At 32.5% G+C, this 19,905-nt stretch overlaps 3 protein-coding genes across 8 annotated transcripts; 1 reads left to right on the forward strand and 2 right to left on the reverse strand.

The window, feature by feature from the left end:
- Window positions 1-104: 104 nt before the first annotated feature.
- On the forward strand, window positions 105-11,486 carry LOC130663396 (CCR4-NOT transcription complex subunit 1). Its single transcript, XM_057462585.1, has 5 exons — window positions 105-944; window positions 1,379-1,591; window positions 1,713-2,153; window positions 2,246-8,814; window positions 9,597-11,486. The coding sequence occupies exons 1-5, from the start codon at window positions 843-845 to the stop codon at window positions 9,673-9,675; spliced, it is 7,404 nt and encodes a 2,467-aa protein (XP_057318568.1). The 5' UTR covers window positions 105-842; the 3' UTR covers window positions 9,676-11,486.
- On the reverse strand, window positions 10,989-15,112 carry LOC130663399 (pyruvate dehydrogenase phosphatase regulatory subunit, mitochondrial). 2 transcript variants are annotated; one of them, XM_057462594.1, is made up of 13 exons: window positions 14,918-15,112; window positions 14,548-14,829; window positions 14,200-14,412; window positions 13,965-14,128; window positions 13,729-13,892; window positions 13,464-13,647; window positions 12,791-13,312; window positions 12,576-12,733; window positions 12,357-12,505; window positions 11,989-12,286; window positions 11,735-11,914; window positions 11,280-11,480; window positions 10,989-11,198 (listed from the first exon to the last, which is right to left on the reverse strand). In XM_057462594.1, exons 2-13 carry the CDS (start codon window positions 14,799-14,801, stop codon window positions 10,989-10,991), a joined length of 2,697 nt encoding a protein of 898 aa, XP_057318577.1. In that variant the 5' UTR covers window positions 14,802-14,829; window positions 14,918-15,112. The 2 variants fall into 2 exon arrangements, with proteins under 2 accessions (XP_057318577.1, XP_057318578.1); XM_057462595.1 differs by having other exon boundaries at window positions 14,548-14,845.
- Window positions 15,113-16,582: 1,470 nt separating this feature from the next.
- On the reverse strand, window positions 16,583-19,706 carry LOC130663403 (LITAF domain-containing protein). 5 transcript variants are annotated; one of them, XM_057462602.1, is made up of 6 exons: window positions 19,507-19,706; window positions 19,364-19,424; window positions 19,211-19,284; window positions 18,696-18,838; window positions 18,439-18,595; window positions 16,584-18,036 (listed from the first exon to the last, which is right to left on the reverse strand). In XM_057462602.1, exons 4-6 carry the CDS (start codon window positions 18,811-18,813, stop codon window positions 17,931-17,933), a joined length of 381 nt encoding a protein of 126 aa, XP_057318585.1. In that variant the 5' UTR covers window positions 18,814-18,838; window positions 19,211-19,284; window positions 19,364-19,424; window positions 19,507-19,706; the 3' UTR covers window positions 16,584-17,930. The 5 variants fall into 5 exon arrangements, with proteins under 5 accessions (XP_057318587.1, XP_057318585.1, XP_057318584.1 ...); XM_057462601.1 differs by having other exon boundaries at window positions 18,696-18,842; XM_057462604.1 differs by lacking the exon at window positions 19,211-19,284 and having other exon boundaries at window positions 16,583-18,036; window positions 18,696-18,842.
- Window positions 19,707-19,905: the final 199 nt, after the last annotated feature.

Genomic DNA, 19,905 nt, shown 5'->3' on the forward strand with positions numbered 1-19,905 from the left:
GTGACAATAAAAACTATTTAAATATCAGCGCTTAAAACTTTCAAACCATCACACTAGAGGGCAGCAAAAAAATAACGCGCACTCTGCCGGGGAAAGTTTAAAATAAATCTCTGTCAATGGCGGATGTTGTTCGACATCATATCGTGTGTGACGTTACAATTTTCAAACATTTTACCAAACAATTTAAATAAACTAATAAAACAATTTTATATAAAAACAAACAAAACGATCTTATGTTAAATTGAATTGTAATATAATAAAATAATAACTACCGGATGTAAATAAATAAAAATAATAAATCCATTGTGACGCCGTTAAAGTGGGATCTAGTGGGGGGTTAAACTCGTCGGGGGGGAAATAAAAAAACGGACCAATCGGTAGCTGCGTATAAAGACGGCCCATACGAGACCGAGTGACAAAAATCCAACGGACAACACAGTCTTGTTAATGATAAAAAAAAGGAAAAAAAAAAAAGAAACAAGACTTTTGCAAGTAGACTAGTCTGCCGTGTAGTGTTGTGTGATTTTTTTTTATCAAAAATTTTCAACGGGGCTCAACTTATTCAATTTCTCAAACATCATTATTATTTTTATTATTAATTAATTAATTAATTTAAGTAGTGTAGTAAAATTATAATTATGATATTTTATACTAGTGCTTCGCAATGACGTTATAGTGTGATAATTATTAAAGTAATTATCGATCCCGATGTTGGTCGTAGGATTGTGCAAATGTAGTTTTCATGGTTATAAAGTGGATAGAAACTGGGGAAGAAACTGGTTGTGGTTACCGAAGAAAGCTTCAAATACGTTTGAAGCTTTCGAGGTCGGATTCATGGAACTATGAACCTGGACTCGTTATCTTTTACTTTAACACAAATAAATTATCTAATTGTAAATTTAAATAAGAAAAATTATCGTGATAGCACTGAAGAAATATCACTTGTAAGTATTATTTAAAAATATTTACTATTATTATTGCAATCATAACAATTAAAATTCAAAAATTATCAATGTCAGCATTTTAACTCATCTTCCGTTGCTGTAGACATTTTTTTACCATATGTTTAAAATGAGTGCAGGTTATCGAGACTAAATTCTTTGATCGCCAGCACATTTTTTTCTACTTCCGGTATGATTTATCAAGATCATTTCAATGGTTTTACTTTCAAAATTTATGTTAATTTATTACACAGACTTGATATTTAAATTTTATCAATTTTGTTGATAATTTAAGAATTTGTTTTCTGTAAATCATAAAATCCTTTGTTTGGATTTGAATGGAGGTTAAGCAAATATTATTTGACACTTGAAAACAAAAGTATAAGATAACATTTATATATTTATATTAATTTAAAATATGTTAATTAATGTCTTAGTTAGTTCGGTGGAAAGGTCTAGAGGCGGACAGACACTTGCTGCGCTGTTTGTTCTCGCACGTTGACTTTTCTACAGGAGAACCGCCAACTATCAGCTCTAAGGATTATTACCAAGTCCAGTTATTGAAGCAAGAGTGTATAAATATCCTTGGAAAACCATCCTTGGTCTCCAATCTTTGTTACGCCATTGACCATCCTCTCCATCATCAGAAGGTAAAGAAGAATCTTAAATTCAACTTTATTTTTTATTTAATTATTAATTTAAATTTAAATTATGATAATTATTTTATTTACATACTTATCAAACTAAATATTTAACAAACTTATATTACAGACTTTAAAACCGTCACCGAAATTTTTTTATCACTTACGACGAGTACTCAGTTTAACTCTCGTACAAGAAGTTGTTTTCGCAATTGCTCTACAACATTCAGAGAACGTCGAGTTACGTGGATTGGCACTTGAAGACATCAAAAAGCAGCTCCCAGACTTGATAAATAATTACATACAGTCGGCAGACAGTACTGGTAACAAACAACAAGAGGACGGGCTTCACGATTCCTCACCAGAAGTATTACATTTGATACTGACAGAAACATTAACGGATAAAAACTTATACGGGCTTTCGTCGGAGACTAAAAAAACATTTTTTAAAAATTTGAAACGTGATTTTCCCCGTGAACTGGTACCAGTGGTGCTAGCACCACTATTATATCCAGGAGACGGGGAAATTACCCAGGTTATTAACGAGTTCGATATGGCGGCCAATCAAACGGTAAATTATTATTCATTTATTTATAAACTTAAATTATTATTATTATTATTATCATTCTATTTAATTTACATTATTTACTTTTTTAAATGTAGGAAGCCACCTCGTTAATTAATTTAATAATGGAATTGGGCTATGGCTTCACGAGCAGTGTGGAAGAATGTCGTGCGGCACTTACTGGTTTGGGTGCTCGAGAGATCTCGCCATCGACAGCGGCACGTGTCCTCTCTCAAATGGCACGAACCTACATCGGATTAGACGATTCTGGCGGCTTACAATCATTCTGGAATAATGTAACAAATGCCGACGGTAGTACAGAAAAAAAAGAAATTCCATCTATTGCATGGAATGTTGAAGTATTTGTACAGACGTTGAAAGAAATGCAATCAACATTATCATGGAACGAAGTCGTTGTTAAATTAGATCATCCGGAGTTTTACATTAAAAATCGCCAGAGTTTAAGTCTTTTGATAACTGGCTTAAGACTCGGATTACAGTTACAAGGTTACCCGCTCGATGTATTTCCAGTTGAATTATTTTACCGCCATTGGGATAATGTTGAGGGACAGTTTTCGTTGATACATCAGATTTTAAAAAACCCTGACGTTTTTTGTTTTGCCGACTATCCTTATCACTCGGTGACTGTTGACGTATTGAAGGCAGCACCTGAGGGTGACAGTAAAGAAGCGCAAACTTGGCGGTCATTGAACGTCGTCGAACTTTTACTTCATATGGCTGAACGAGGACTGTATGGACCTGTACAAGACATTTTTAAATGGCCAATCCAACACTGCCCTGATGTACTTGTTTTAGCGCTACTGCAAATCAATCCACCGCTAACGATGCTACGTCAAGAATTGGTGAATAGTCTGATTCCAATATTTCTGGGTAATCATCCTAACTCAGCAGTTATTTTACATCATGCTTGGCACTTTAATAACTCAAAAGTTAAGTCAATAATAATGCACGCTATGACTGAGTGGTATTTACGCGGCGATAATGATCAAACAAGATTATCGCGAATTTTAGATGTCGCACAAGACCTCAAAGCCTTATCAGCATTACTAAAATCACAAAGTTTTCCGTTTGTAATAGATCTCGCGTGTCTAGCATCACGACGAGAGTATTTGAAACTTGAAAAATGGCTTGGAGATAAAATACGCGAACACGGCGAATCGTTCATCACGGCGTGTATTAAATTTTTGCAACGACGATGTCCACAAGTAATGGGACCGGGTGTTAAAGAAGACACTTCGTTACCCAAAGCCAGTCAACTGCCGCAAGAAACATTGACGATTATGCTAATGGTACTGCAACCCTGTGCCGGGAGTATATCGCAAGAATCGTCAGATGCTATAATGACGATGATTGGAAACTGCAGTATGATGTTGAAGACAAACATGAACAGACCACCGCCACCAGGAGTCCTACGTCACCCAGCTTTGGATGTTTTTAATCCGGTAAAATTGGCGGCCCCATTATTTCCAACAAAGCCCATTGATACGTTGGGTAATTTGAATTCCGGTTTAGCATCATTGGGTCTCGGATCTAGTCTAGGGCCACCAAGTAGCTCAGCATTTAATTTACCAGGTGCTTTGGGTCCTTTAGTCTCGACACCAGGATCTCCATCAAGAATAATGGGTCCATCACCAAATCCATTTCCCATGTTACCAATGTCTTCGCAAATCCATTCTGGACCTGTTGGTACACAAAGTACTGCTGTCATTCCCGGTACTGCAACAATCGGCGGTAACGGACGTTTAGGTCCACCGGCAAATATTGAGAAAACTAGAATACCTGAAATATCAAATTTATTTCCCGATATGCCACAAATAGTATCGAAAGATATTGAAGATGAAGCTAATAGTTATTTTATGGGTATTTATAATCACTCACCCCATCAAACTTTATCAATTGATGAGGTCCTCGATATACTAAAAAAATTTCAAAACTCAACAATAAAACGTGAACATGACGTGTTCCAATGTATTTTACGTAATTTACTTGAAGAATATCGTTTTTTCCCTCAGTATCCTGACAAAGAACTTCATATAACTGCTCAATTATTTGGCGGGATAATTGAACGTGGACTGGTGAATAATTACATGACACTGGGAATAGCACTGCGATTTGTTTTAGATGCACTGAGAAAACCAGAGGGCAGTAAGATGTATTACTTTGGTATCGCTGCTCTAGATAGATTCAAGAGCCGTCTGAAAGAGTACCAGACTTACTGTGAACATGTACGAGCCATTCAACACTTTACTGATTTCCCAGCTCACTTAATTGAGTACATTGAGTACGGACTTAATGGACAAGAACCACCGACAAGACCACAGGGTGTTGTGTTCCCAAAATCACTTGCTATTATGATGAATCAAGCCACTACGGCTTATAAATCTATCACAACAACGACCATAACAACGAGCACGACGCAATCAAAACCGTCTACAACACCAACAACTTCAATGTCTGCCCGTCCTTCAATCGCAAATGCTACTAATATTGATACGCTATTGGTGGCTACAGATAAAGAAGAAATGAAAATAACAGTACCACCAGAATCAATGCAAGACAAAACGGCATTTATTTTTAACAATTTGAGTCAGATTAATTTACAAGCTAAATGTGATGAAATACGTGAGATTGTTACTGAAGAATACTGGCCATGGATTGCACAGTATTTGGTTATGAAACGTGCTAGTATTGAATTAAATTTTCATGTACTTTATTCAAACTTTCTCGATTATCTTAAAGTACCGGAAGTTAATAAATTAGTTACTAGAGAGACTTTTAGAAATATAAAAGTATTATTACGCAGTGACAAAGGTATTGCTAATTTTTCCGATCGTTCTTTGTTAAAAAATCTCGGACATTGGCTTGGTATGTTGACTCTTGGAAGAAACAAACCAATTTTACAAGTTGACATTGATTTAAAAAGTTTATTGGTCGAAGCTTACAACAAAGGACAGCAAGAATTGTTGTATGTTGTGCCGTTTGTAGCTAAAGTTTTAGAAAGTTGTGCTAAAAGTCGGGTTTTTCGACCACCAAATCCATGGACCATGTCCATTATGAACGTACTTGCTGAACTTCATCAAGAGCAAGATTTAAAGCTTAATCTTAAATTTGAAATTGAAGTTTTATGTAAAAATTTAAGTATTGATGTATCGGAATTGAAACCCGCTATTTACTTGAAGGATCCAGAAAAAATGAGAACTCTTGAGTATCAGTTGTCGCAGCCTCACAAAAAAGCTGAGGCAAGTCATGCGAGTCAACAGCAGCAGCAGCAACAACAACAGCAGCAGCAACAACAGCAGCAGCAACAACAACAGCAGCAGCAACAACAACAACAACAACAGCAGCAGGCACAACAACAAGCCCAGCAGCAAGCACACCAACAAGCACAGCAGCAACAACAACAACAACAACAGCAGCAGTTGGCTCAACAGCAACAATCTCAGCAGCAGCAACAGCCATCACAGCAGACTACAATGGAAGAATTAGTTGGATCTTCAACACCTGGATCAGTCATTTCACAGCCACCGCAGCCAGCCAATACGACGCCATCTTTACCTACTGGACCACCAGAACCGCGTTTCAATTATATGGACATCAATGTATCCAGTGTGTCAAATATTGCTCAGCATATTACTGTCAACAATCAGCTGCCGCTTTTGCAAACCAGCCCGCATCTTAAACAATTTATACGGCCTTCAATCGAACGAGCAATCCAAGAATGGATTCATCCAGTAGTAGATCGTTCTATAAAAATAGCTCTCACTACTAGTGAACAAATCGCTCGTAAAGATTTTGCTCTAGATCCTGATGAAACAAGGATGCGTCAAGCAGCGCGTCATATGGTGCGTAATTTAGTTGCAGGAATGGCAATGATAACTTGTCGTGATCAAATATTATCGTCTATCAGCGGTAATTTGAAGCAAGCATTTTTGGCAGCCATGATGGGCTCAACACAACAACAAAAAGATCTTGTCGAACAGGCAGCAAATGTTTTAGCAGCAGATAATATGGAATTGGCTTGTGCTTTTGTTCAGAAAACAGCCATTGAGAAAGCAATGCCTGAGATGGATAAACGTTTGTTGAATGAAATTGAATTGAGAAAAATAGCACGTCAAGAAGGACGTCGTTACTTTGATCCAGTTGCTAAATATCAAGCTGAACGTATGCCTGAACAAATTAGATTGAAAGCCGGTGGAGTGACACCACAACAGATGGCTGTTTATGAAGAATTTGCAAGAAATATTCCTGGATTTTTGCCACTGTCTGAGCGTGAAACACAAGCTCTATTTATACCTAAACCTATAAGTGAACCAACAGCAGTGACAGCTTTTGCATCAAATCCAGCTGTAGCAGTACCACCAGCTCAACAGGTTGCCGTGTATGCTAACGCGACTGTTAATAATGATGAAGTTGGAACAATGCTGGAGAAACTTGCCAGTGAAGTTGAACTATTTCTCACTGTTGCACCACCACCTCAACACGCAGCTCTCCATGCACTTCTTGAGTCGATTATTCTTACAAGACGGTCTCGTGACGCCGGAGCGGCAATGACTCTTCTAAAAAAATCTGTCGATGGACTACTGGAGACTCCGTCTGTTCCAAATAGTGCTATTGATTCTGAACTAATATTGCGTTATCGTGAATTACATTTGAGAATACTCAAGTGTCTTCAAGATCCACGTGCTTACGGCATGCAGTGGACAAATAAAAATGTAACGCGTGTGCTAGCTGAAACCAGAGACGAGTGTCGTTATAATTTCGAAGCTGTAGACTGTCTTATAAGATCACATCTGATAAGTTTCCTTCAATTTGACGTATCACTGGCCCAGGTTATGGATGCCGGTAGCGCACTAGCTGTTGCCTTTGCGATGCAACTGGTACAAGTCTACTTGATTGACGAGAGACAAACAACTCACGTTACTGAGTCTGATTTGTATCATACTCTTGAAATTTTAGCACGAATGACACATCACCGTGCGCCACCCGATGGTATTTCTCTATTCCGTCTTGGCAGTGTAATGGATGCTTTGAGAGCCAATCATGATCCAGGTGTGCTTGCTGATCGTGCATCCGCAGGACCAACTGCCCACATTCACTCGGGAATCCTGCAAGTCCGGGCACGTGACTTTGATGATCCGCCAGGACTGATGGAAAAAACGGAATACTTGTTACGTGAATGGGTTACTATGCATCACAGTCCCAATCACTCACGTGACCCAACAAAAGCATTTGGTTTGTTTGTTCATCAGATGAATATTCATGGTATCTTGAAGACAGACGACTTGATCACACGTTTCTTCAAACTGAGCACACAAATGTGCGTGGATCTTTGTTACCGTGCGCTATCTGAATCAAGCGGAGCAGTATCAGCAGTACGTGCTAAATGTTTCATGACACTTGATGCTTTTGTACGTCTTGTTGCACTGCTAGTTAAGCATTCTGGTGATACAACAAACACTCACACTAAAATAAATTTACTGAACAAAGTACTGGGTATTGTTGCTGGTGTTTTATTACAAGATCATGAAATGCGTGGTACTGATTTCCAACAATTGCCTTATCATCGTATCTTTATAATGTTATTCTTGGAGTTGTGCGCACCAGAACCCGTCCTCGAGGCTGTTAACTATCAAGTACTAACAGCATTCTGTCACACACTTCACATTTTACGTCCAGCAAAGGCATCAGGATTTTGCTACGCCTGGTTAGAACTCGTGTCTCATCGAGTATTCATTGGACGTATGCTGGCAATAACACCTCAGCAAAAATGCTGGGGTATGTATGCACAATTACTTATCGATCTATTCAGATATTTAGCGCCATATCTACGCAATGCAGAGTTAGCCAAGCCCGTGTTATTCCTTTACAAAGGAACTTTACGAGTTTTATTGGTACTTTTACACGATTTTCCGGAATTTCTCTGTGATTATCACTATGGATTTTGTGACGCCATACCGCCCAACTGCATCCAGATGAGAAATTTAATTCTCAGTGCATTCCCAAGGAATATGCGTCTACCGGATCCATTTACTCCAAATTTAAAAGTTGATATGCTTCAAGAAATAGCACACGCACCTCGTGTGCTTACAAACTTTGCATCAATGATACAGCCGCCGAGTTTCAAAAAAGAATTGGATTCATATCTCAAAGCTCGCGCGCCTGTTACTTTCCTCTCTGAGCTTAGGAGTAATTTACAAGTATCACAGGAAGCCGGAATGCGTTACAATATTCAGCTAATGAATGCACTTGTTTTGTACGTGGGAACTCAAGCGATAGCTTTTATACGCAACAAAGGACATACGCCAAATATGTCAACTATCGCTCACTCAGCACACATGGATATCTTCCAGAATTTAGCTGTTGATCTTGACACCGAAGGACGATATTTATTCTTGAATGCTATCGCAAATCAGCTTCGTTATCCAAACAGTCACACTCATTACTTTAGCTGTACATTACTTTACCTATTTGCTGAAGCCAACACTGAAGCTATTCAAGAGCAAATAACTCGTGTGCTGTTAGAAAGATTGATCGTCAACAGACCACATCCTTGGGGATTACTTATTACTTTCATTGAACTTATTAAAAATCCAACTTATAAATTCTGGACTCACGAATTTGTTCATTGTGCACCGGAAATTGAAAAGTATGTTATTATTTTTAAAGTATTTATATTTTTAATTATTATTATTACACTGAAAAAATTAAATACTCAGAAAAAAAGGATTTCTTTGCGTAAAAAATTTTTACTCGCACCAAGAAAATTTTTATTTGCTCTAAGAAATTTTTTGTAAAGTACCGCTGGGTAATAAGGCCTAGCTAAGGGAGATTTTGAATATAATCAGAAGACTAGATTGTTTTTTATAATTTCTTCTGCGCTACGACAGCATATGACGGATGATGAAATGTAGAAGACAGGGAACGTGGTATCGGGACTCTATAAATTTGTCGTAACATCTCTATGCAAGACCCTTCTACTAGAGTAGCCTTTAGCGGAGGCGATTATTTTAAATATCATTTCTGTCACTTAGGTCTTATTATCCGCGGATACCTTATTATAAATTGAAAACGAAATTTTTCTAGGAGTGAGAAAACATTTTCTGGGACAAGAAGTTTTTTCTCGTCCTAAGAAAACTTTTGTTTTCATTTCATAATGCAAAATTTTTTTTACTCCAAGAAATCCTTTTTTCATATAATCAAAACTTTGAGTATCTTAATGATATGAATAAAATCTCAATCAAGGAAAAATGTGCAAAACTTTACAGGAGAACTGGGAAATATTAGGGAAATTTGAAATCATTTATTTATGGCCACCCCGTATATTTACACCCACGTTCTGAGTTATAATTTCAACCATTAATTTTTACTTAATTTTTTTCTGTGTATCATAAATTATTAAGTATTGATAATTATTTTAATTTATTTCAGGCTATTTGAGTCTGTTGCAAGGTCATGTATGGTTCAAAAACAAGTACAACCAACACCAGAACCGGAATTACCAGAGTGATAAAACGTTTTTAAAAACCGTCATTTTATTCTGTGTACAGTGAACAAAAAAAAACTTTAAAGTTATAATTATTAATTAATAACGCGTGTATAAAGTTGCTTATATAATAATTAAGAGTGTATAATAATATCATAATGAACTTTGAATAGCTTTTTTTTTCTTTTCGTTTTGATTCATTGATAACGAATCATCGTAAATATAAAGTTTAAATAAATAATATTAAGTAGATTATAATATTGAAAAAAAAAAAATTGCAAAAAAAAAATATTGTAAGGGAAATACAATTGATATGTTAATATTTTAATAATAAAAAATAATATGTGTATAAAAAAAATTAAGAAATGATAAGAAAAATAAGCAGCTGAGATATATAATAACTAAAAATTAAAGCCTCAACTTTAAAAAAAAATCGTGTCTTTCTCATAAAGTGCTGATTATTATAAGTAATTATTAACGATAAATATTTTATAATTATTATAAAAACAAAAATGATTTCAGTACAAAAAATATTGAGTGTCAAAAATGATAATAATTATCATCGTTTAATAATAAATAATTAGTCATATGTATTATATATAAAATGAAAATGAAAACGTAATAATGGTGTTCAGTAGACTATGATAGTTAAAAAAAAAAAAAACAAAAAAAAAAGAAAATTTTTTACTTTAGTTGAGATTTAGTAATTAATGTATTTAATCTTAAAAATAAAATGGCACAGGTTTAATTATCAGACTTTAATGTTAATACAATTAACACATACAAAAACAAGTATTTAAATGTTTAAAATCTTAAAGTTATTTTCATTTACATAGAACATATGTATATACATGATTTGTACAATAATTTTGAAGGGTGTAAAGGCATTCAGACAGTGCCCCCACTTTTAAAAAGTATTGAATTACTTTCCATCATAGCCGTGTTAAAATTTTATTAATTAATTTTAAAAGAAATTAAAGCGTTAATTGAAAAAAGGACGACGGAGTTGCAATTTCGCCGAGGTATAGATTAAAAAAAAAAATTACTCAGTTGTTATCAATCAGGAGATAAACGAAATTAAGTAAATTTTAGCCCGCGAAATTTAAAATTTCAAATTATAATATTGACAGGAAGTTTTTACTGATATTTGTTTTAAAAATTTCGTTTCACTCTTAATTGATATCAACTGTAAGTAATTTTTTTTTAATTCTACATTTCGGCAAAATTGTAATTAAGTTGTGTTTTATTCAATTAATCCTGTAATTTTAATATGTCTGACAGTTTAAGATCATTGAATATTTTTAAAAAGTGGGGGGTGTCTGAGAATTATCATTAATTTATCGTGATACTTGATCACGAGTTGCGTGATACGAATCACGTTCTTTGTCGGGAAATTTGGTTGGAAGATTTGGACTGTGCAAATGACATTTAGCCCGGTATCTTATACCAGCCACGTCAACTTCATAGTCACCTGACAACACGTACTCGTTGGTCACCACTTGAGGACGACCTTCGTCATCAAGATTTTGTATGAATCCAAGACATACCTGGGTTTTATAAACAAAATTAGGGATTATAATTAAATATAATTGATGGTAGTTAACTTTAATAAGTTATTAATCAATTACTTGGCTTTTGAACGTATATCCATATCCTGTTGTTGTTGTCATTCCACAGTAACGTCCATTTCTATAGATGGGTTCACCGCCCCAGCTCCATATATCAATGTCCGGATCGTGGTCAATTAATAATAATTGAATGTACTTACGTTCAACCCCAATGTCACGTTGTTTCATTAATGCTTCTCGTCCAATAAAATTAATATCTTTCTATAATTTAATCAATTCATTAATTCATCAATATAAAAATTATCGTGATAGTTAAGAGGAATCTAATTTTAGTTTCTGAAGTGAACGAACATTATAAGCTCCCGAAAAATTTTTTTGATTAAAATTATTGTAATATATTTTCTCACTATTTCGACTGATTTAAAATTTTAAAAATTTAGTTTTGATAAAGATTGAGTTGTCAGGTATTTAAAAATTTAATTTAATTTACACTAATAATTTTATGTTTAACTCACGTCAAATTTTACACGCCAAGCACGTCCACATTCTAATGGAGTAGTAAAAGTATCTAGATCTTGACCCCAAAACGCATAAAATTTTTCAACACGCAAGGCACGAGTCGCATAGTAGCCAGCATGTTTTATCCCGTACTTTTCACCAGCTTCAATCAATCTCGTGTAAACATGGAGAGCAAACTAGAACGAGTATATTAATAAAACATAATGAATGGATGGATTAATTAATTAATTGATTGATTGAAAATTAATACCTCATTTGGAATATATAAAACATATCCAAGTTCTCCAGTGTGTGTTAAATTCATGGTTCTTATTCCAGTAGCTAGACCGACGTCAAGTTCTTTGAATGTAAAGAATGGAAAATTTTTCGGACTTAGATCTGTGTCAGTGAGCTCAGCTAATAATTGCCGTGTTGATGATCCCATTATGCAGATCGCAGTGTATGCAGATGTAACATCAGAAACTGCGACTGATCCATCTGCTGGTAGGTGACGGATAATCCAATGCTTACATCGCGTTTGTTGGATCGTTGGCGCGATCATCATATAGCTGAAATTATATTCAAATGTTAGCCGGTAATTAATCAGCCTTTGTAATTATGTTAATTTAATTTACTTACTGGTTAGGCGCTATACGAGCCAAGCTGCAATCATTCTCGTATCCACCCTGGTGATTTTGCATTCCCGTGTGGATTATGCTGCCTATCGGCACATCAACATCATTTGAGCAGAGGTATTGAAGTAAATCTACTACTTCTGTACCATTTGACTTAAAGAGAATAATATTTTTTGTAACTACAATTTAAATTATTTTTAAATTTAATTTATAATTTAAATACCCATAAATCAATTTTTGTAAAAGAAGAATAATCACTGAGACCAATTGTTTCTCTGCATGCTGCATATTCATTTGCAACGGCATCAAACCACGGAGGTTTACCAAAGGTATTTGTGTAAGCAATTTTATATCTGCGTGACTCATCCATTGAATCAAAATCTAAATTAATGTATTGGGTTAAATTAAAATATTAAATTTAATAATAATAATAATTACCATCATCAGTGTTGGGTTCAAACCAACTCGGTCGCTCATATCCCATAACTTGACCGAAAACAGCACCAGCTTCTTTCAATTTTGGATAGATAGGCGACATTCTGAGATTCCTTCCCGTTTTGAATTCAAGATGTGGGTACTGGAGAGCGTAATGCATACTCGGTACCTCTCTAACTCGGTCACGTAGAAATTTTCTGTTGTTATGAAGACCCAAGAACCGCGAGACTTCTAATTCGTACATGTCAAAAGAGGTTGAGTTGTTAATTATAAGCTCTGCAGTGGCTCGTCCGACCCCACCGGCTGCTGATACTCCGATGGTTTTCATTCCAGCTGCTACGTAATAATTACGTAGCTCAGGTGCCTCGCCAACGATCCATTTGCAGTCTGGTGAAAATGCCTCTGGACAATTGCACAGACGTTCAAGCTCAACGTCGCCCATCGCTGGAATCCGATGGAGCATTTGCTCCAACAAAACGTGAAAATGGTCCCAGTCTTCTGGTAATATTCGCTCGGCAATATTTTCTAAATAAATTTTTCATTCGTTAATAAACAAATTTATTTATAAAATATCAATTAGAATGAAGTTCACTTAATTAATTTATTGTGTTATTGACTATTTTTGAGAAAGTTAATTACTAAGTCTATTAATTTTCAGATTTACTTCAAGGCTAACCAGGTATTCTGCCATCTTCAAATGCTGGTTTAGCATTCGCTTCAAATCCACCCGCTAAAAATCTCCCCTTATTCTCGCGGAAGTAAATAGAACCATCTAAATCACGTATCACTGGAGTCATCGGATTTAATCCTGGTACTTCTTTGGTATGTAAATAATAATGTTCCACTGGGTGTAATGGTACCTATTATATATATTAATTAAAAATAAACTATTAGTAATGAATATTAAAATTTAAAAACTAACAAATTATAAATAAAAATACCTTAACATAAGGATCACTTAATTTACCAATATTTCTAGCCCAGAATCCAGCGCAATTAACGAAATGTCTACAGTTAATGTTACCACGTGTTGTTTCAACCCTCGATACTTTTCCTTTATCACTTAATATTTTAGTAACACGACAATTTTCATAAACTTCAACCCCTTGGAGAAATAAAAAATAAATAAATAATAAATTATTAATCACAAGTAATGAGTATTAAATAAAATGAATACCATTTTTTTGAGCTTCTTCAAGTAAAGTCAAACAAGTGAGATAAGGATCAGCTACACCATCACCAGGAATCCAAATACCACCAATCAAATCGTCTACACGAAGTAAAGGACAGAGCTTTTGAGCTTCTGCTGGAGTTACCAGCTCGCACTCAATATCTCGAGATCTTTAAATTTAAAAAAACTGTAAATTCTCTTTACAAAAAATTATTAAATTAATTATTTTAAAAATTCATACACAGCTTGAGCTTTCATTCGTCTAAATGATGTCATTCTATCTCTAGTTCTTGCAAGAGACAAACTCCCGCATTGTTTCCAACCAGTGGAGAGACCTCTGGCTTCAAGATCTTTATAAAGCGCGATACTGTCTTGTGTTAATTTAACTTGGAACAAACTTGGCTTGAATGCTCCAACTAATCCAGATGAATGCCATGTTGTTCCTTCTCCAATTCTATTGACACGCAATCAAATGTATAAAATCTTTCTTAAAAAAAAAAACCTCTACAATTTTTTTAAAATTAAAACTCAGTAAACTGAAGTTCTGAAGTGGAAATAAATAAAAATAAAGTTTAAAATAAATAATAACCTGGAACTTTCAAGGAGGACAGTCTCCGCTCCTAATCCAGCAGCTGCCAGGTGATAAGCAACTGCTGCACCCATGACACCACCTCCGCATATGACAACTTGTTTATCTCCAGGTAATGATGTCCCATGTCCTTTAACTTCTTCAGCAGATCCGCTGATCATTCTCGACCCTGACAATCCTTTTTGGTAACTCAGTAATTTTTTCCAATGATAAATTTTTAACGTATTGTAATCAACTGATATCTTTGGCCACATGTTAATTTTTTTTTAATTCTAATTAAGTCTGAAAAAAATGAATACTTGTGATTGTTTATAATTAGACAGCAACAATTATAAATAATTAATTAGTGTTGATTAAATAATAGACTAACCTTCAAAGTTTTATTAAAATTAACCAGTCGTTTATTTGTTTAGCAATAAATTCATAATATATATGAATAAAAATACTTGTCAACTTATATAAAAAATGTATATGATTATATAAATATTTATTAATTATTTAGGAAAGTAATTTTACTTTAATTTCTACTCGTTTTAGTCTTTTTAAAGTTTATTTTTTGTTTTTATCTACATATATATATATATATCTACTGACTCATTGTGTTTATATATATATATATATATACATGTATAAATAATGTGTGCTGTGCACACTTACATATGTGCATACTTACTATGCATGTAGAAATATGTATGCGAAAAAAATTTACGTGTAAGAGTTTTTATTTAAAAAATTTAAATTTATTTACAATAAAAATAATGAATATGACTGTAGCAGATATGAGACAAATTTTAAATTTCAAATAAATGAATTAAATAATTAAAAACATAAAAATAAAAAAAATGCACATGCGGATTTTTGAATTCTACAAATGCGCTTTTTTTTAATTTTATTCGACTTACATTTATTCACTTATTTAAAAATTTAAAAAATTCACTGAGTGTGAATTTGGCAGACATCAGACGAATTTCAAATTATTAATAAATAGAGTAAATTATTAATGAAATAAAATTTTTAAAAAATGCGCGTTTAAAAAATTTCAAAATTAATAAATGCATTTTTTATAAATATTATTTTTTAAATTATTTTTTTTATTTATTTATAATTTTAAATTTTTTTGATGTCTGCCAAATTAACACTCGGAAAATTCACAATTGCCAGCTGAATTTATGATCTTGAAATTGACATGCAATTCAAATTTTTCGAATTTTTTTTTCTACAAATCAATAATAAAAAAAAAATAATAAATAAAAATATGCACATCAAGAAAATTTGAAAAACTATAGGTGCATATTTTTGAAACATTTTTTTATTAATAATTTTTCTTTAAAAAAAACAGTTAAAGAATTATTAGACGTCGGTTACTTTCAGTATCATATGCATTCATGAGTGTGAATGTAGCAGACAAATTTCAATTTTTTGAATTTTAAAATAAATGAGTAAGTAGAGTAAAAATTAAAAAATGCATATTTGGATAAATGCAAAATCCGTGCGCTCATTTTTTCTATTTCATTATTTGAATTCATTTATTTATTTAATTCAAATTTATAAACTGTCTCATGTCTGCGACATTCACATTCATAATAAAAATTAAAAATGATCCCGAAGATGACAGACAATTGACGATTTTCGGATTTTTCTTTCAACAACTCAATAATCAGAATAAAAAAAACTAAAGGTGCAATTTTTCAAAATATTTTTTTTTTTTTATCATTCGTCGTTTTGACAAAAATCCGAAAATTATGGGTCCATCTGATATTTTTTTTTCTCATATTTCCTTCTGGTTGCTATTCGACATGATTTCTGAGGCTCTTTCAATAGAAAATAATAGAAAATACCGGAAGAAAAAAAAAAATTTAAGACCTAGACTCTCGACATAACCATGTCGAGGGGTATGTAGAGGGGTCAGACTCTTTGGGTCCATCTGATATTTTTTTTTCTCATATCTCCTTCTGGTTCTCCGTCAGCTAACTTCAGTGTTATAATAAAAAATACAATTGTTTAAATAGATATATATTTATTTCTCTTTATAAATTATATATTTATATAGATATATATTTTAAAAATCCAATTAAATAGATTGTTAGTCAAAAGCGTAGTCTACTTACTAATGTAATAATTTAAAAAAAGTATACGTGTAAAATAAAATAATAAAATAAGACACGTAATTGAAGGCACAATTGTGGCAATCGCTACAGCGAAAACTGTAACATCATTGAAAAAATATATATGGATATTGTACAATTATTAAAGCGAATATAATCATTGTGTATATTATTAGTGTGCGAGATAAAATCCATTTTTTGTTCGTATATATTTTTTTTTAAATAAATAATTCAAGTAGGAAAGCTAGAATTAATGAGAATTATTTAATTGTACTATAATTTAAGGCACTGAAATAGCACTTGTGTTCCCTGATAAATAAATATTTTATATAAAATTCATTGAATATCAATTAAATCTCGTATAATTTTTCTAGTCGTTGGAATGTTATCCAAAAATAAATTATTAAACTTAAAGTTTTTAAATAATTCATGATTTTAAACTTATACGAGATCAGTCTCAGTAAAAACTTCTGAGTTAAAATTTTCTAAATTTAACGGGAAGCAAAAACAATCATAATATTTTTCAACCCTACTATAAAAAAGTATAATTATTTATAAAATATATTAAAAAATAAAATAAGTTAATTTGCAGGAAAATACCGCTACCCAATTTCCTTTAACTTTCCTTTAAAATAATAATAAGTAATTCAAAATGTATTGACATTAAATATTTAAGTTATATTGTAAAATATGGCGGGACAAAAAGTTTTATACTGAGGACGTCGATATTAATATTCAATTAGCTGATAAGTATAAATGTGACCTGTGACATATTTTTGAAAGAATGTAACAATATTATGAAAGAAATAAAATATAACAATCATTAATATAAACATAATAATTCCCTTTTAAAATCTTAATTAATTGTATAAATATCAGTTGTCATTTATCTTTGTTAAAAATTGATTATAATTATAATTATAATTATAATTATAATTTTGTTCTTAATTAAATATTTGTATTTAATATTTAAATAACCCTCCGTACTGTTTAAAATAATTCGACTACTCATTCTTCCATGTCAATTAAATTTAAATTATTTTTCTCACTTCCGTTATTAAAATTAATCAGATTTTTTTTGTAAATACGAAGCATGAGATTGATAATCAATAGTCAAAAATAAAAGTTTTTAAGAGATTAAAACAAGAAACATTTAAATCATTAGCTGCTTAGATCTGCCATGAGATTCCGAATGGACCGGTTGAAATACTTTGTAAAAATATATATAAGTATTCAAATTACTACAAAAAAAATTGCAGTAATGATGAAAACAGTTTTTTATCTGCCGTGACGTCCAAGATAAGCTTTGCAGTTCGGACAAGTGTGGTGTACATCCATGCACTCATCAATGCAACAGGGAATTAAACAGCATCCCAGGAAACATCTGTTTATTAATCGATATAATTAATATTATTATTAACAATAAAATGTATCAACAGTAGACCGATTTAAAAAAGTCGACCATTTTACTTTAAGTCATAGTTCTGCCGGGAAAGTAAAATATTACTAAAATTTACTGTGAATTCAACTTTGACCTCGACTAACTTTTTAAAAATTAAATTTATCGAAAAATAATAAAAGATATTTTTTACAGAGCTTTAAATTTTCAACAAACATATCAATTAATTTTTTCAATACACTGATTGGCTGATGAGTGATAAAATTCCAAAGTTTAAAAAAAATTTTTCTCTTGTTATTTGAATAGGAAGTCGAAGAAAAATAGTCGATTTTTTTGCATCAGTCTAATCAACAGTTAATTTAGTTGCATGTAAATTATTAAATTTACCCAAGTAAAGCAATGACAGCACCAGATATGTAAGCAATCATTCCAGGTTCTGTTTTGGTAGCAGTCTCAATCTCAGCATGGCAATGAGGACAAATTGTATGGGTAGGTCCTGGACCCAACGGAACTATTGTTGTTACGATGGTCGGCCCATTAGCATCTAATAATAAATAATAATAATGAGACTTGTCATTGATAATTGATGTATCGATCATCATTGAATAAATTAATTAGTTATTGATTGAGATTTGAAGGCTTACACGTCGGTGCTGGTGTAAATGGGCTTGCTGGTGGTACACCACCTACGCTTTGAAAGTAACTGGGTGGTGCTGATGGTGGGGGTTCATCATACGAAGGTGGTGGTCCATTTTTGTACATGATGATTTATTTACTTATCTCCCAACTGCCTGGGAAACAATTATCATTATTAATTTGCCATCACTACTACAATTTAAATATTTAAATAAATAAATAAATTTATTAAATAGTCGTATGGTCAAATCTCTGTAAAATTATCTTGACTCTGTTAAATAAATTTAAATGCATTAAAAATTAACCACATCAATGAATTATGTCACGCATATAAATAGAATTAAAAATCAGCACTTTTACAAATATAAATAAAAAAAAAATCATTTAAATAAAACCGCATTTTTTTGAATTTATCATCAGCTCGTATTCTTTAAATATACATGACCCGATTGCGAAATAATCAGCTAATGAATTAGCTAAAAAAAAGTCAATAAAATTAAAAAAAAAAAAAACTCATAAAGACCTTGAAAAATAATTGGAGTACACAACAAATTTAATCGTACGTCAATATCAACTCTGCTGGTGCTGATTCTGATGCTGATAATTATATAAAATTAAATATAATAATATCAAGAATATGTAATTAAAATCCGTTGGTTAAATATTAAAAATTTACTGTGTAATGTTGAATTTTTTAGCTGCTGCAATACAACCAGATATGATGCAGTTACTGAATACTGAAAAATAAAAATATCACTGTATATGTCTAAGTGTATGTATTTATATATATGTAGCACTGATTTACCAGTTGTTACTAACTTTTTAATGTTGTAGTCCGTAGTAATTGTAAGAAAACTTAACAACTATTCATATACACAGCAATATATCAGGTTTACTTTACTAGTCTTGCTACTGGTTGACAAGTATTGGTGTCTTTTAAAGTCTTGTGTTGGTTCTTGCTTGGTAGGGTCTCTTTTCTTGAGTTTTACTTGTCTGAGTCTATGTTGAACTGCCTTTACAATAATAAATATAACGTTATATACTTCTTTCAATACTTCAATAACTAAACAAATACACTTACAACATTTATATATATATATACATATATATATATACATATACTTGAAACTCATACTTACTCATTCAACTATACCAAGTTCACGACGACGCAAATACGCACTATTTTTATCAAGTGAATTAAAATACTTCCATCTTTAA

Source organism: Microplitis mediator, chromosome 2 (genome assembly GCF_029852145.1).
Source record: "Microplitis mediator isolate UGA2020A chromosome 2, iyMicMedi2.1, whole genome shotgun sequence".
NCBI lineage: Eukaryota > Metazoa > Arthropoda > Insecta > Hymenoptera > Braconidae > Microplitis > Microplitis mediator.

Coding starts and splice junctions, on each gene's coding strand:
- LOC130663396 (XM_057462585.1), top strand. CDS start 843: ATGAACCTGGACTCGTTATCTTTTACTTTAACACAAATAAATTATCTA. Junction 945..1,378: donor GCACTGAAGAAATATCACTT/GTAAGTATTATT, acceptor TTAATGTCTTAG/TTAGTTCGGTGGAAAGGTCT. Junction 8,815..9,596: donor TGTGCACCGGAAATTGAAAA/GTATGTTATTAT, acceptor AATTTATTTCAG/GCTATTTGAGTCTGTTGCAA.
- LOC130663399 (XM_057462594.1), bottom strand. CDS start 14,801: ATGTGGCCAAAGATATCAGTTGATTACAATACGTTAAAAATTTATCAT. Junction 14,413..14,547: donor GTCCTCCTTGAAAGTTCCAG/GTTATTATTTAT, acceptor GCGTGTCAATAG/AATTGGAGAAGGAACAACAT. Junction 12,287..12,356: donor GCTCGTATAGCGCCTAACCA/GTAAGTAAATTA, acceptor ATATAATTTCAG/CTATATGATGATCGCGCCAA.
- LOC130663403 (XM_057462604.1), bottom strand. CDS start 18,813: ATGTACAAAAATGGACCACCACCTTCGTATGATGAACCCCCACCATCA. Junction 18,596..18,695: donor ATTTACACCAGCACCGACGT/GTAAGCCTTCAA, acceptor ATTTATTATTAG/ATGCTAATGGGCCGACCATC. Junction 18,037..18,438: donor GCTGTCATTGCTTTACTTGG/GTAAATTTAATA, acceptor ATTAATAAACAG/ATGTTTCCTGGGATGCTGTT.